At 41.1% G+C, this 16,568-nt stretch overlaps 1 protein-coding gene and 1 pseudogene across 5 annotated transcripts in view; both read left to right on the top strand.

The window, feature by feature from the left end:
• The window catches only part of CDK14 (cyclin dependent kinase 14), a 343,783-nt gene that overhangs the window by 50,230 nt on the left and 276,985 nt on the right, over positions 1-16,568 (top strand). Inside the window, exon 1 of one of the 5 annotated variants that reach the window (XM_026795426.2) lies at positions 16,314-16,460. The exons of the other annotated variants lie outside the window; for them this stretch is intronic. Within the exon in view, the coding sequence (XP_026651227.1) occupies positions 16,392-16,460 (69 nt within the window). The 5' untranslated portion in view covers positions 16,314-16,391. Of the gene's footprint in view, positions 1-16,313; positions 16,461-16,568 lie in introns of those variants that run through there. 5 annotated transcript variants of the gene reach the window in all.
• LOC141725203 (pre-mRNA-processing factor 6 pseudogene) lies at positions 10,053-13,895 on the top strand (annotated as a pseudogene).

Below are 16,568 nucleotides of genomic sequence, written 5' to 3' on the forward strand. Positions count from 1 at the left end.
TGTAAATAAAATTCTAGTTGAGGACTCACAGCTCATCAAGGAAGCCAGTAGCTGATGGGTCTGAGAACAGGTCACCAAATTTGCATTTGGAGGTAATTTTCTTTTTACAGCACAAAGTAAAGAAAATGCTTTTAATGATATTCATCCAATGCTGCCATTTTTCAACAAAATCATATACTTACTGCAAAATGTTTTCACATTATGACCTTTTTTGCTTCTTATGTAACTGTGTCTGATCTGTGTTTCTGTTTGTGTAAAAACAAGAAACCCTACATGAATAAAAGCAATTTAAAAAAAAGAAAGCACAACCCTCAGTTCTTAGGGAGAAGAGTGTACCATGCAGGTTATATAAAATGTACACTGATAAGTAAAGTCATGACTTTTACAGTTGTGAGGGAGGTGAAACAAAGCCTGGGGTCATATGCATTGGCTTTCCTATTTGTCTTCTGAAACCTCATTACACTTTGCAAATTTATTGCCTGTATTAATGCTAATTCTTGGGAGCTCAATGAAATGCATTTCTGCTGATTTCTGACTGTCATTAGTAACCATGAAAATGTTACTTCTATCTGGGTTTGTCAGTGCCTTTCTTTGGAGCCTTTTTTCCTGTAGCTGCTACTCATGAAGGTTAAGCTAAATTTTGGTGACTTTAAGTCAGGCAATGTTCATGTTCTACTGAAAATTTTGGGAGAAAGAGCAGATGATTTTTTTCACAACATGTTTAACATGAAATATGATAGAGGAATTAAGGTTGAAATGATTTAAATTTAATTGACTGTGGGAGGCCATACTTTAGAACTGCCTGCTCTAAAACTGCTTCAGCATTTTGGTATCACACATGCAGAATGTGCCCAAGCACTTTTGGAGCAATGGTGGTTGGGGCAGTGAGCACGGTGACACAGGTGGTGTGGAACCAGGGTGGTGTGAGCCTCTGAGCTGGCTGGGCTGGGGTGGTCTGCAAATGTCCGTGTGTCTGATTCTGTAGGTGTGTCCAGTTAGGGATGCACTTGAGTAGGGAGCCAGGAAGCTCATAGACTGAATTAAACTTAAGAAGATGCTTTCTACATTTTTGTTCTATATCACAAGCCTGAAATTTTTCTGGTACAAATTTTAAAAATCCACTCTATGAAACATGTTTTAAAAATGCCTACAAGGAGCCAAGACATTATGGAGATGAAGCACTGCTGACTTGACCTTGTACTACATGCAGTGTCTATGCATTTCCATAATGGCATTGCTTTTCCCATTAAGCTGAGTGAAATACAACAGGTTTTGTTTGAAGTGTTTGCTCTAGTTGTGGCATGAGTGAATTCTATGGCTTTTAAAACATTGCTAGTGCACTGTAGTCATGGTTGCTTTGCAATCAGTTTCAGTTCAGCGCTTACTAAGAAATATAATTTCTTTTTTAGAGGGAATGTTATGATAGAAGCATATCTTAATGGATTGCAGTGAGTGAAGGCAATGCTTTTGGAAGGGAGATGTGAAAGGAGGTAGTAAAGATGACATGTTTATGGTATAGTGCACAATGCCTCAGATTTAATTTTATTCCATGTCTTTAATACTAATTGCTGATGCTGGTGTTAAGCCAAAGTAATAGTTTAACAGCAAACCTTAAAACCCTAAGGTTGTTCTATTGAGTGGAAGACACTAATGTGACATGGAAGGAAATCTTCTCATTGGAATTTGATAGCAGTATAAAATTTTTATAAAAGGCCGGGACTAAATGAATCCATTAGATTTCACAGTACTTTTAACCTCAGCACCAACCTGTATTCAAATACTGTTTCTTCTGGCAGAGAAAGTGCTGTGATGCTTTTAGCAAGTTATTAAACATCTGAGCCTTAATTTTCCATCTGACAGATAAAGAAGTTAGTATTTTTCTCAGTGGATTTTGAAGATAGATTTCTTAGCGCATCTTGAAGATATTCAGATGTTAGGGTATTAGGGAGGATGGCCTTGAAAATACAAAGATGAAGTCAAACAAAAACTATTCAGTATTGCTTGCATTCCTTTGCTCCCATAGCACAAAGAGGTTTTATCCTTTCTAATGTGTTTTTTGGATTCGTGTAGTTTTTTTAGCCTTTTGGTCAAAAACAATGAAATGAATCTTTGCCAAGATTAAAGTTTGGCACCTTCTTTTGAAGGAACACTTTATTTCTCGTGCTTTAAGTATAAAGGCCTTCATGAGACAGTCTAAGGAAAAGCCCTTTTTCTACTACTTGGTTCTGCTCTGAAGATACTTTATTATTGTGAAACCACACATTGCACTGCAAATTACCAGGTAACTGCACCACCCTACCTTTTCCCTAGCTATAGTTGTTTACTTTAAGAATAAGGGGAGTATTCAAAATTTTTTATCATGTTAATATGTTAGTTGGACTTATGTCAAACTTACATTAGCATCTGGGTTAGTTCAGAAAGGATTTACAGGAATGAAAGCATGCCAGTTATATATAACGTGATTCAGGGAATGCATGTAGTACTTTACATATAAATCTTATGTGTTTGAGGTTTTTTTGGTTGTTTTTTGAGGGTTGGCTTTATTTTGAGGTGGTCTCTGTTTTCACACTATGTGTGTATTAATGGTTCTGTTTCATGTATCTTCATGGATTGGCCTCTGCTAAAGGAAGACCTGGGTTTGTGGGTTTTTAACTTTGTTTATATAATGAAGTGGGGTTTTTTAATTGTCTGATTTTAACTTGTGTTTTTAGAAATCTCCTCTTAGGTGTTTTGTTCTAGTACTAATATTAGTCTTCCTCGTGCGTTGTATGGAAATGGGTTCATACCTTTAATTGGTATTCATTTTTTATTACTTTAACTTCAGTTTTTGGTTCAAGAACATCTGTTTGATAAGGGCAGGCTTAATGTTGTTTATATTACCTGAGCTTGAAATGAAAAGCAGCAATTAAAAAATGTAAATGAATATTTCTTGAAAGTGACCTTAGGGATGCACTTGATCTGTGTGGTTTGCTACTGTTTATGCCATATTATGCAGTTGAATATTCAATGATAGCTTGCCCCCTGCCCTCTCAAAAGTTGAGCTTTAGGCGAATGCAGTTAGCGGAGTCAGAAGAGAGGCTAAAGTATTAATTTAACACAAGCAAATATCAAGTCCAAACCCCTTGAAGTTTGACATCCTATAAAACAACATACCGACTTGGAAACTTGTGTTTCCCAGGCTGGCACATGGTCTCATGAACTAAACTCCCCCTGTCTTGTGAAAGAGCATTTTTTACTTCTTCAGCTCCATTGAAATAGCTTGGCAAGTGGCAGGGCTCTGGCCTGGCATGATCCTGGGAATGATGTGTCTGCAAAGACTGCTCCATTTCTTTACTGAAAAGGTATCTGCTGCTGGCAGGGAAGAACAAGGATAAGAAAAGCATAGTCGAACTATTCCAGTATAGGACAAGAACTTATTTCAGACCTCTGTAAATACTACTGGCAACTCTGCTGGTAATCCTATTAATAAGCAGTCCTCAGTGAGCCAACATTATTTAGCAGTACTTTTTAAAGATAGATTTGAATTGCTTGACCTGTAATTGCCAGCTGTTTTTTAAAAAAAATACATTGTGGTCAATAAGGCCTATCAAAAAATCCAGTCATTTTAGGTTCAGTGCTTGTTTGAAGCAGAAATATATCCCAGCCTAAAAATGAGTATAAACTCTTGAGGATGAGATGGAGGGCACCCTTTTTTCTTTATGCTGAAAAAAATTCCAAATTATTCTGCCTGCATTCTGCTCTGCATGCTCATGAAGGAGTACAGGTACATCCCAGAGTCAATGTTGAGGCAGACAGATCTATTTTCCTGACTTGACAGCACATGCATTCTGCAAGCCACACTGTTTGCAGCATCACTTCACAGATGCCAATTGTCAAGAAAGTTAAGGAAGTTTAGGAATGATTGGTAATTTTAGAAATTATACATCCTCATGTTCTCAAACACTAGTTTGGAAAGGGCTAGACTTTATTCTCGAGGATTTTTTTCCTGCTTTTGTCATTTTATGCAGCTTTTCCTGAAACTGACATGCTGAAAATACTTTTAATTAATACATATTGGAGACCTGATAAATCATAACTGAAATTTTCTAGGATTTCCTATTGTAAAAACACACTGCAATTCCTTAATGTGCCTGTGCATGTGCTAAAGCACAAAAAGGAACTTCCAACTGGAAAGGGACAGAGTCAGACTGCTGCTGGACTTATCCCCTCAGGATTCAGGTCATTCCCCTGTTTATTCCCCTGAATATATTCAGTGCTTCTAATATATGAGACATGGAATATGAAATATCCTCCAAGAGAAAGGAGCCTAATAAGGAATTTGGAGGATTCAGGAAGATATTGGAAAAGCACATTGGGGTCTATGGTTATGTGTGGGGGGTGAAAGCAGGAGTGGTATGGAGGGCTGGAAGCAAAGGCAGGATCAGAAGCAATTTTCAGGGAGCTGGACAAGAGTCCAGGACTGTGGGAGAAGGTGATCTCTAATATTTGGAGGTCCTTTAGGGGTTTCAGATCTCTCTCTGGAGTCCTCAGTCTCCCTGTTCTGTTTCAGCAAATAGGTGTGAATCTCACTGATAAGCCCAGCTTAGACACAGCTGATTTTGGGATGGAAGCTGTTACTGCTGTCACTGTTTAAACTTAATTACAGAAGCCTGTGATGTAGTCCTCCTGTTAACAGTATAGGTGAGAGAGATCTATATCATCAGGTATTTTAGAGGAAGAAATAATGTTACATACAATAGATTTGAACCACAATGCCTGGTTAAAATTCACCTTTAGCTTTGAAGCTGTTTCTTGTTTTATTTTAATGGGGTTTCAGTGTGGCCATTCCTGGCAAATTAATTGGGAGTCTTATAAACTGTGTACTGTTCTCAAATGTTTAGAATTTGTCATATGTGACAATCTGCTTAGCATTTCATAAATAACTGAGAGATAAAGTCAATGTGTGTACTGAAGGCCTACATATAATTTAATCGGGGCATTGAGCATATCATGTAAACTACAATGCAAGTTTTTGGTTTTTGTTTGACCATGTAGGGCAGCAAGACCCGAGGGGCCTCAACACATGAATTGGTTCTGTGCTGCTGTACTAACCTTCAGAGAAATGGGGAAAGGTGGTGTCCCCCTTCCCAGACTTGTGAAAACTGTGATAAAACCCATTAACCATCTGTGCATGTGTTGTAATTGGTGGTTCGTGCTGTCATGGGTGGTTAAAGAACAACCAGCCTTTGGTATGTTTATCTCTCCACATACTGGTTGCACACAGGTTAATGAGACTCCCCAGGAATATAAACACCCCTGGTATAAGCATAGAGCATGAGATGTGTATTTTTATTGCAACATTTCAAATAGAAACTGTTTATTTTGGAAGTATCAGATCTGTTTGGCATATGAAATTCAAAGGCAGCCATAAGACATTTTAAAGTGATCTTTTCTTGGGTTTTTTTATACCACTGTGGCTTCCAGTGGAATCTTTATTTGGATTCTTCTTGTCTGAATTTTTATTGCTGTAGTAATTTTCTGCTAGTACTATATTTTTAGATTTCAGATATTTTCTGTAATCTTTCCTGAGGATAGACAGGTATTCTATTAGACATATAAGCCCTCAATATTATAAGTTCTAAAAGCATTTAAGGATTTTTTTCAGTAATTTTTGTTTAAAATTTTGTCAGAGAGCAGCCATAATTTTATGCTGAAGAACCTTACGCATAAAGGCTCTCCCACTTCTGTTGGGAATCATACCTCAAAAGAGGTGTTCTGCAGCATTTACATTTCTGAGGCCTTCAAACCTTTCCTCTGTTAAACTTTAGGTTGCAGTTTGTCCTTGAAACACTCTAGGGGAATCACAATTTATATGTTATCATGCTTCTCCTACTTTAAACTTCTTTTCCACTTACTATTCATAATTTAATGCACTGTTGGTTTTTATGGTAAAACTTTTGTTTTGCTCCTCATGCTGTAAGAGGTTTTGTGAACAAAAAAATTGCTTTTCTGTCTGTTAAGAGTCTAGTAGAGTGAAGACCTATTTTGATGACTAAGCTGCTAGAGCAATGCTAATTTTATTTTTAAGTATCAATTAAAAAGGCATCTTACTCTTTGAAAGAACGGAATAATCAAGCATCAGTGACTCTGCTTCTTACAAGAAGTTTCAAAGGAAGTGTGTTTGCTGCTACATGGTTTAGTCCATGAGTTGTATGGCACATGTTGTCTCATTTTTTGAGAATTTTTTGGTTTTTTCCTAGAAAAAAAAATGTAAGAGTACGTTATTATCATTGTAACTGTGTGTAGATAGCCATGGGACATCTTAGATTGTGAGAATTATTGCTTCAAGGGGATTTGACTTTGTTTTATGGTACAGCAAGAATAATTTTCATGGTAATCTTCTGTTAAAGCAGTCACAAATTAAATATAGTACCAGGTTTGGGGTTTTCCCCCCACCAGAAGATTTTGCAAGTGGATTTAGTGCATCCATGAATGGAAGAGAGAGCTGTTGGACACCATAGGGAAGCTGCTCATGATCATCTTTGGAAGGTGATGATAATCAGTCCAAGAGACTGGAAAAAAGCAAACATCATCCAGGCCTTTGGAAGGGGTGGCAAGGAGGATGCAGGGAAATGCCAGTCAGCCTTACCTCAGTCCCTGGAAAGGTGACGAGCCTCTCAACAGGGAGGCCATCTCTACCCAAATTTCTCTCACTGTTTGGAAGCCCCTCCCACACCTTAGTACTACAGAGAGCTCTCATGCACAACTAAATGAAGAATTTTGTAGAGTTTTTGTCTTGAAACATTGTGCTGTAAATCCTGTAGCAGTGATTTAAGTGGAAGGAGGTGTCCATTCACAGCCTTCAGCCTGTCAGTTCTATGGAATCATTCCCCTTGTTTGTCATAGACCTTAATTTTTCCCTTTCCTCATGTAATAGGATTCTTCAGTTTGTTACAAGAATGATAGATAGATAGAAGCTAGATAATTTAATCTATGTAATTTTTTTTGTCATTTAACCAAAAGAAGTTTCATTTGAATTTAAATTTGGTAGACTGAAACAGCATGTTTCCTTGAAAATTTCCTTTCAAAAAATTAATGAAAAAATGAAACAAGGTAAGGAAAATTCATTCCACCCTCTGAAATCAATATTTTGCTCCTTTTAAGATTGTGAAAGCTTTGGAGGCTTCTTGTATATTTTTATAGGCCACATATTTGCTTTTGAATAAATCTCTTGATGTATAAATCCATCCCAGCCCTCTGCAGCCACTGTGCTCCATCACATGAAAATCCATGTTCTTCTACTTAATAAGATCATGGGACAATAGGGAGTTCTATTTTAGAACACACTGTAACAGGGTTCAGTTCTAGGGGTGTAGAAAGAGTTGGTCTGGGGAGGGAAAAAACCTCTTAGGTGAAATACTCTGTGGGAATGGGTGCTCTGTGAACACTTAAGCTGCAGCAGCTGTACCACCACTAACTGTATTTTGTAGAAGTATTTTTAATAGTATGTGGAAGAAGCTTTTTTCTCTTGTCCTTTCTGAAGTTTATCTTCAGCAGCTCACTGCTCCTGAGATTCTTTCTATTTCTCACCTAAGAAGTCCTGGGAAAATAGATAAGCTGCTCAACATGCATTAAAGCTTTATCAGTTTCTGGACTGAAGTGCCCTTCAGTGAGAATGCCCAGGTGAATGCAGCCCTCTTGTCTGAGTTACTGAGATAAAAGAGGACAAGAGAAGCAGTCTGCAAGGGGGTAGCGACCCAGACTGTAAAGGGTTTTATAGGTCAAAACCAACCCTTTGTCTTTAACCAAAGAACAGATGAATATTAGTGCAATACCTGCACTTCTGGTCCTTGTTTCCTGGGATGCTTGACTCAGCACTGCAGCACTTTGAGATTTGATGTGCCTTTTTGCTGGTCATCATTCTGTGCCAATTTGATTAGTAAAGAACAAAAGTGCAGGTGGCTGCAGTGAAACCCTTGTCCATGAGGTAGTGCAGCCTTCTAGACAAACAGAGCTGGAAGAGGGGAGATGATTCTTACAGCTACCTCTCATATTTTATCATGAGAACCAAAAATATTCTTAAATCAGGGGTTGCTTGAGTGTTTCTAAATAGAAACTTGTTTAATCTCATGTTGTGCCCCTATCTAGCTCAGTGTTTTGCTATCATCAGATTTTCCAGTCATTGTGATTTGTGTGATGGTTATACATGTGTGCTTCATGTGTGCTGTGTATGCCATGCAGAACTGGCAAAACATCCATTTTTGAGACTTAGAGGGGAATAGCATCTAACTCTCCAGGTAAGAGAGAAAGACATGGAAGAGGGATGGAAAAATGATGTATTAAAAAAGGTTATTTAGTTGAACTGCCAAAAGTTTTGCAGTCTGGGGGGATTTTTGCAATATAGATTATTTGGGTGATAAAATGATAATGGTATTTCATGCTGATATGTATAAGCTAGTGCACACGGAGAAATTAACTGCAGCTATGCATGTGTAATGATGAGTCTAAACAAATTACATTGTCCTGCATAAGAACTGTAGGATCATGGGACAATAGTGTGAAGATAGTGGTTAGGTGTTAAGCAGTACTCTGAAAAACAGGTAAACCTTCAGAAACAAGTAGGAAAAGGAGAACCAAGCCATAGCTGTCATGAAGTTACTGAAGGAATACTGTTTTTATAAATACATTAAATATTAAGCCTCATAAAACAGAAATGACACAGTACATGTCCTTCCTGTGCTGGACCCCAGGGCTGGGTGCAGAGTTCCAGGTGGGGTCTCTGTCCCCAGAGCAGAGCAGAGGCACAAAACCTCCCTGCCCTGCTGCCCAGGCTGCTCTGGGTGCAGCCCAGGGCACGTTTGGCTCTCTGGGCACTGGCTGGGTCATGTCCAGCCCCTCACCCACAGCACCCCCAGGTCCCTCTGGGCAGGGCTGCTCTCCATCCCTTCATCCCCAGCCTGGATGGGCACTGGGGGTTACCCCAGCCCAGGGGCAGCCCCTTGCACTTGATGGTGTTGAACCCCATGAGATTCCCAAGGGCCACTTCTCGAGCTTGCCCAGGTCCCTCTGGATGGCATCCTGTCCTTCAGGCACATCAGCTGCACCACTCAGCTTGGTGTCATCAGCAAATTTGCAGAGGGTACACTTGATCCCTTCATCTATGTCATTAGTGAAGATATTAAATAACGCTGGTCCCAATATGGACTCAAACCCAAAGCCTTTCATGTGAGTATCTCAAAGTGAAAATGAAGGGAGGCTAAACTCCAGTGCTTTCAAAGAAGATGAGAATTTTGGTGCATGACATATTTAAACTTAAGAAACAGATGAAGGTGAACTCATTGTTTTAAGTTTTAATTAATTTCTGGAAAGCTTTTTTCTCCCAGCCAAAATACTGTGGATGACTTTGAAACAGGATATCATTGAGCTTTGTCCCTCTAGGAGATCCACTGTAGCAATATATGTAACTCAAAAATGAAACATTTTCAGGGATTCATCCCTGGGATTTACACTGGTAGATATTAAAAGTTATTGTTGTTTCTTTATAATTGTCTCTAAAGAAAATCTTTGTAAAGTCTGCCTCTAGTATTCATCATTAAAATGTGTGCCATGGAAATGTTACTATCCTTTCCTGGTTAGTGTGGTTTTGGTTTGGTTTTTTTTTAATTTTTTTTTGATTGCAAACATGAGTATTGTCAACTCTCTGGGTGTCCTGTTATATTGTGGGGTGTAACCAAGCTATGCATTCTACTCCCATCTACATTACTGCTGATGAACTGTTAATAGTGGGCTGTTTACAGCAGTGGGTTGTTGCTGCCCAGTGCACACGCAGCCCTAAGACTGCAAGCTGGGTGTTTGATAAGGGAAAGAGGCAAACCCTTGGGAGCAAGGTCGGGTTTCTGTCTCACAAATTGACTCAGCTGTGGTAACTAAGGTAACTCAGCCTAAGGGGGTCCTCTCTGCCAATGGGCAATACAGCCCCACTGAACAGCTGTAACCACCTAGGCCATCAAAGACTTCCCAAAATATCCTAAGACTTACAGGATTACATCATTCCATTGTGAAATTCCCCACTCTGGGGAGGTGCTGGGCATTCCTGCCTGAATCTGACCAGGTATAAACTGGGCGTTTTAGGGACTTGGGACATCACTGAACAAGCTAATCCTGGGTTACTGCTGGGGCTGGGCTGCAGAGCCACAGGTTTCAGCACCCACTCTGACATCAGCCCTGCTTGTGGTGCCAGTGACCCTGTGGATGACCAACATGCCCTGCTGGGGAAGAGAACTGTGTGGGCCCAGAGGAAGCAGAACCAGGCAGAACCCACAAATTTTGAAGATGAGAAATTGAATGACACTAATTATGATGATTTCAATGGCTGCACTGGGAGTCTGTTCTCAAGTGATCCCCATGGAAAATGTGATGAGGAAAACCAATGCTATTGATGTGGCTTTAGAGAAGAGGATGGATGAAGGCAGAAAGGAGAAGCAAACAGGAAAAAGAGAAAATAGGAGAATACCATATGGAACAACCTAAAATTCAGCAGCAGTTCTCAGACTTGAAACAGAAGTTAGCAGAGGTTACTGAGGAGGAGTGGCTGAGTATTCCAGAGGCTGGTGATGCGGGAGCAAGCATCAGAGGAATCCTCGGTATAAGAAGCTGACTCCTGTCCCTGACCAGCTTCTCTGCAAAGCATTTACAGTCAGGAGAGAATCATACTTCCATGGACCCACAATTTGGGGGATTGAATACTCCATATCTAGGGGGAATGAATATGGCATACCCAGGAGGAATGACACCAGGCTTGATGGCACTTGGGACAGGTGAATTGGATATGAAGAAGATTGGCCAAGCCAGGAGCACCTTGATGGATATGAAGCTAAGCCAGGTGTCAGACTCTGTGAGTGGCTGGACTGTAGTGGGCCTGAAAGGATATTTGACAGACTGGAATTCCATGATTCCCACACATGGAGGAGATATTGATGATATGAAAAAAGCCTGCTTATTCCTGAAATCTGTCCAAGAGACCAATCCTCAGCATCCGCCAGCCTGGATAGCATGAGCCCAACTAGAGGAGATCACTGGCAAACTCCCAGTGGCTTGAAACGACATCTTGAAAGGAACAGAGATGTGTCCTAAGACTGAAGATATTTGGTTGGAAGCTGCTCAGCTTCAGTCTGGAGATACAGTGAAGGCCGTTGTGGCCCAGGCTGTCCAGCACCCTCCATGGCCTTTCTGGATTTATATCAGAGCAGCAGAGCTGGAGATGGATATCTGTGCCAAGAAATGTGTCCTTGGGAAAGCCCTTGAGCATGTTCCAAACTTGGTGCATTTGTGGAAAGCAGTTACGGAGCTGGGGCAGCCTGAGGATGCCAGGGCCATGCTGAGCAGGGCTGTGAGTGCTGTCCAGCTGGTGCTGAACCATGGCTGGTTCTGCAAGGCTGGAGACATGTGAGAATGCTCAAAGTCCTTAACAAGGCCCAGGGGAACATTCTGACTGTTTGTCACTTCTGGATTGTGGAACTCAGCAGAGCGCACCAGATACAAGATGCTGAACAATGTGATAAAGCTGGAAGTGTGTCCGCATGCCAGGCAATCTTGCCAGCTGTGATTGGGATTAGGATTGAAGAAGATCAAAACCAACCTGGATGAAAATGCAAACAGCTGTGTTGTTCACAGTGTTCTGGAGCATGCCTGAGCCATTTATGCTTATTTCTTGCAAGTTTTCCCAAGCAAGAAGAATGTGTGGTTGCAAACAGCCTACTTTGAAAAGAACCATGGGACCAGAGAATCCTTGGAGGCTCTTTTGCAGAGAGCTGTTGCTCACTGTCCCAAAGCAGAAGTGCTGTGGCTCACGGGAGCTAAATCAAAGTGGCTGGCAGGAGATGTGCCAGCAGCCAGAAGCATCTTGGCCCTGGTTTTCCAGGGCAACCCCAACAGTGAGGACATCTGGCTGGCTGCCATGAAGCTTGAGTCAGAGAACAAGGACTATGAAAGAGCAAGGAGGCAAAGGCTTACAGCAGTGCCCCCACAGCAAGGGTCTCCATGAAATCTGTCAAGTTGGAATGGGTGCTTGGGAGCATTGCTGTAGCCCAGGAGCTCTGTCAGGAAGCCTTGAAGCACTATGAGGACTTCCCCAAACTGTGGATTATAAAAGGACAAATTGAGGAACAAAAAGAGCTCATATAGAAATTATGGGAGGCTTTGTAATGCAAACTGTGTATGGAATCAGTCCCTAAACCCACAAAATCTCTTATTGGTCTTAAAAGTTGCAAAACTAATTGGCACTATGTTGCATTGTATTTTGTTTCAGACAGTGACTTTTTGAGTGACGTTCTACCAGACCAGAGAATGTATCTGGTATAGTGCAACTGTTGGTATTGCAAAGCAAGTTTAACAGCATGTTGTACTTGGAATAACTTGTCATGCATTCCACTGTGCAACATTACCACTGCTTCGCTTGGCATCTTAAGATAAAAATTATTTTCTTTGCATTCAATGAATTTGTATCATTGCGGGATTATTTTATTAAGGTCGTGTCTCCTTGTACTTTATGTATTCAAACTCAAACTCTAAATTCTCAGTTTAAGGAAGGGGGTCATTTTATGGTCACATGTGACAGCAAGGTTATGAACTGGGGTTGGACAGATGTTGCACCCAGCACTCAGGTTCTAGACACAACTTCTTAACTGTCTTGTTAAATAATTTCTTAATGAAAAATTATCAGTGGCTGGTGAAGTGGATGGGTAGATGTCTAAATGACTCTCACAAGTGAGTAAATTTTCAGAAGTGTTCATTTTTTCCTTCTATATTGGGTCTGCAGTTGTCAAAATGGAAAGGATTGTACTGAGAAGCAATGGCTCTCCTTAGCTGTGCCTTTTCTTCTATGAAGAGAAAAAGAGCTCATATGGATGTATGAAACTTTTACAAATTACTGCATTTGGTTATTACTCCTTGAAGAGAAGTGAAGTATTATCTGCCTTTCTCCCTTGCTTCCTGTCTCCCATCCTCTCGGATGACTCAGTGCAGACTAATGGAAATGGGATATTACTTTCAAGTTCTTTTTACTAGTTTGTAGTATGATCACACAGAACAGAAGTAACTACTGGCATTTTTTTGCTGTGCCATATTACTGAATGATGGCTTGCATTTTTAGTTAATTAACCATCAGAGCTGTGACATTGTGTAATTTCTCTGGTTTAAGTGTAGCAATTTGCTATTATCTTGAAAAGCTCCAAAGATACCTCCTTATAGGTGAAGAACTGCTCCCAAGTGCTACATAGCATTTTGCAGTCTGCCCTGGGATGAAAGTGTTGGCAGGACTTAAAGTACTGATAATGTGAAACTTGTACTTGCAGCTGGCTTCCAGGGAGAGTTTTAAAATCTAAATTGAACTCCATAGTTATCTGACTTTTTTTTTTTAGTTGTTGTATTGAAGCTTTTTTTAGATTAGTTACTCTCCTACCCCCTTGGAAGAAACCCTGACCCATGCTATATGGGGTCTTTGTGTGTTCCATCAACTCCGTTCTTAATTCTAGATATCCTTTGCCAGGTTCCCCTAACCCTCTCTGTGGTACCACAGGCAGCAGAGCACATATTTGTGCTTGAGCTAAGTTATGTTCAACCACAATCTGCAAATGGTGTTGGGACTGGGGCAAGGGGTGGGGCTGGCAGAGGAGAAGGAGTGGGATAAGAATAGTAGGAAGTCAAGCAAAAATGCTGGGAAGCCTGCATGGGTGAACAAAGACTTCCTAACAAGAGTCAAATGAAAAAAGGAATTAAATAGAAGGTAGAATTGAGAACAAGTAATGGGGAAGGAATACAGATGTATCTTCCAAGCATGCACTTAAAAAAGACAAAGGCCACCTTGAATTGAATCTTTTGAGGAAGGTCAAAAACAAAGCCAACAAGAAGAGCTTTAATAAAATAAATAGATTTTTTTTTTTCATTTTTTTCAGTACAGTAAAAATAATTGACTTTTAATTGTGGGAAGTTTGTGTGAGTTTTATCTCACTGCAGAAAGCCCCTGCAGAGAGAGATTTAGAGAAAGACAGACCCCTTGGCAATAATCAGCTGTATGAAGTTTAACAAGGGTGAGTGCCAGGTTTTGCATCTGGAGTGGCTCAATCAAGTATGGACAGACTGGAGGATGAGTGGAAAGCAGCCCTGCAGGAAGGGACATGGGGGTCCTGGTCAATGGTGAGTTGAATATGAATGAGCCATGCCCTGGCAGGCAGGAGGGCCCGCCGTGTCCTGGGGGCATCAGGCCCAGCATCGCCAGCCGGCAAGGGAGGGATTGTCCCTCTGCACTGGGGCGGCCTCACCTCCAGTGCTGGGGCAGTTCTGGGTGCCACAATGTAAGGATAGAAAGGTCCTAGAGAATGTCCAAAGGAGGACTGCAGAGATGGTGGACGACCATCTAGGGGGAAGCTGTATGTGGAGTGGCTGAGGTCACTTGGTCTGTTGAGCCTGAAGAAGAGACTGAGGGGAGACCTCACTGCAGTCTAGAACTTCCTCAAAAAAGGAAGCAGAAGGTGCTGATCTTTTCTCTGTGGTGACCAGTGACAGGACCCGAGAGAAGGGTATTAAGCTGTGTGGGAGAGGTTTTGGTTTGATATTAGGAAAAAGTTCTTCACCCAGAAGGTGGCTGGATGCTGGAACAGCTCCCCAGGGAAGTGGCCACAGCACCAGGCTGACAGAGTTCAAGAAGTGTTTGGACAACACTCTCAGACACATGGTGTGATCCTTTGGGACGGTCCTGTGCAGGGCTAGGAGCTGGACTTCATTGAGCCTGATGGGTCCTTTCCAACTCAGCGTATTCTGTGATTCTAGAACTTTGTAGGATGTTTGACTTTCTTTCACTCTCCCTTGGCTCAATACCTTCTTTGCCTCTGGAATGCAGTTCCCTGTTTTTCTGGCTTGTCTTTTTTTGCCTGTGTTTCCTCCTTCCATGGCTGTCTGCCCATTTTCCTTAACATGGTGCCTGCCTTTTGGCACATATTGGTCTTCGCTGGTGCTTACTCACTATCTTTTTTTTCTTTCTCCTGAGCATCCTTCTGTCCTGTTCTCCTTCAACCTCAGACAAATTTATTGTTGACAGAATAAGGTCAAGAATTGTAAACATTGTGAAAGTATTTTCTCATAATTTCAGCTGGAAGTCCTTCATGTTTTCTTCTGAGTCTCACATTTGAGAGAGAGAGAGGAGAAGAAAATTTTGTGCAAGAGAGTGGAAGTCCTATTTTTTCAGGAGATCTGAAGCTGCCAATCTGGTTAGAAACCAAACTGGCAAACTGAGAAGTCTGGAGATGCCCCTGTGACTAAGGTTGGGAAAAGGAGAGGAAAAGATAACAATCATTACATAAGTTTGGAATCATCCTTTAGAATTTGCTAATGGCATTCAGTTTTATATGTTGCTGGAGCCACTAATGCTCAGTTCAGGTGAGAGCAAGTAAGTCAACATGTGTAAGGCTTGGTGACTATGGTGCTCAAACTCTAATGAGTTGAGTTTCAGCACACTCTGCTTTCTTTAAAGCGGAGCTCTACAGGGGAGTCCATTTCCAATGGTTCTGTGATGAGGGTCACTGGAGCCCAGGGTGTGAGCCAGGGCTGTGTTTTGCCTGCTAGTTCATTGTAGCTCATCATTATATAAAAGTGAAAACTATTTCAGCATGTTGAAGATGCCATCTCAGCTGAGCTGCGTTCATCTCCTCCTGAAGGTTTCACTGATGCACACATTTCTGTTCCCTGTCCTAGTACAGTCTGCCCAGTGCTCCCCCAACCCCAGGAGATTTCTGGGGAGCCAGGAGCCATCTGAAGCACAGGCCAGCAGGGGTTGCTGTAGGAGTAGGAGATGGAGAAGGTGCACTGCCTCCTTTTTGGAGAAGCTCTCTCTCAGGGATTGCCAGGTTTGCTCTTGCTGCCCTCTTTTCCCTCCTGCCACACTCAAGCTTTCTTGGGCTGAGTAGTGGATTCCCAGCACGGAGTAAGTGTCTATTGCTTACTCACAGCTTTGTGTATTGCGTGCATTCGTAAATTAAATAGTAGGTTTCATCCTTAAAATGCTGAAAGTAACTTGAGAGTTCCTATTTTGACTCAATAAATTTTAAATACTTTTTAATATTTATTGTTTATGTAAAAGTGGATAGTGGTATTCACAGTGCTCGTTTCCAGGGGCCCATAGATTATTTCTATAATGTCATTTTGTCACTCTAGAACTTGCTGATATCTTTCAGGGCTGGGACAGAATTGAATTGGGAGTGATTAGTTTCATCCTTTTATTGAATGTTGAATTTTTCCCCTTAATTCCTGTGAAATCACCATTAGCTATTTTGGCTGCAGTTCTGTGTTGGGTTGAGGCAGTGCTACACTGTAAATCAATATCTTTTCAAAAAGACTGCTGTAAATTGCCTAGATAGCATATGCATGGTTACTTTGGCTGCAATGCTGCTGCAGAGCCTGGATACTCTGCCTTTCTGGGAACTCCACAGGCAAGTCCATCATATATTTAAAAAAAAAAATCTTTTTAGAAAGAGCATAGTATTGCTGATGAAATTTAGACAGAGAAATATTGTACCCTCGGTGCTTATCTGTACCTT

This window comes from Zonotrichia albicollis, chromosome 1, assembly GCF_047830755.1.
Source record: "Zonotrichia albicollis isolate bZonAlb1 chromosome 1, bZonAlb1.hap1, whole genome shotgun sequence".
Lineage (NCBI taxonomy): Eukaryota > Metazoa > Chordata > Aves > Passeriformes > Passerellidae > Zonotrichia > Zonotrichia albicollis.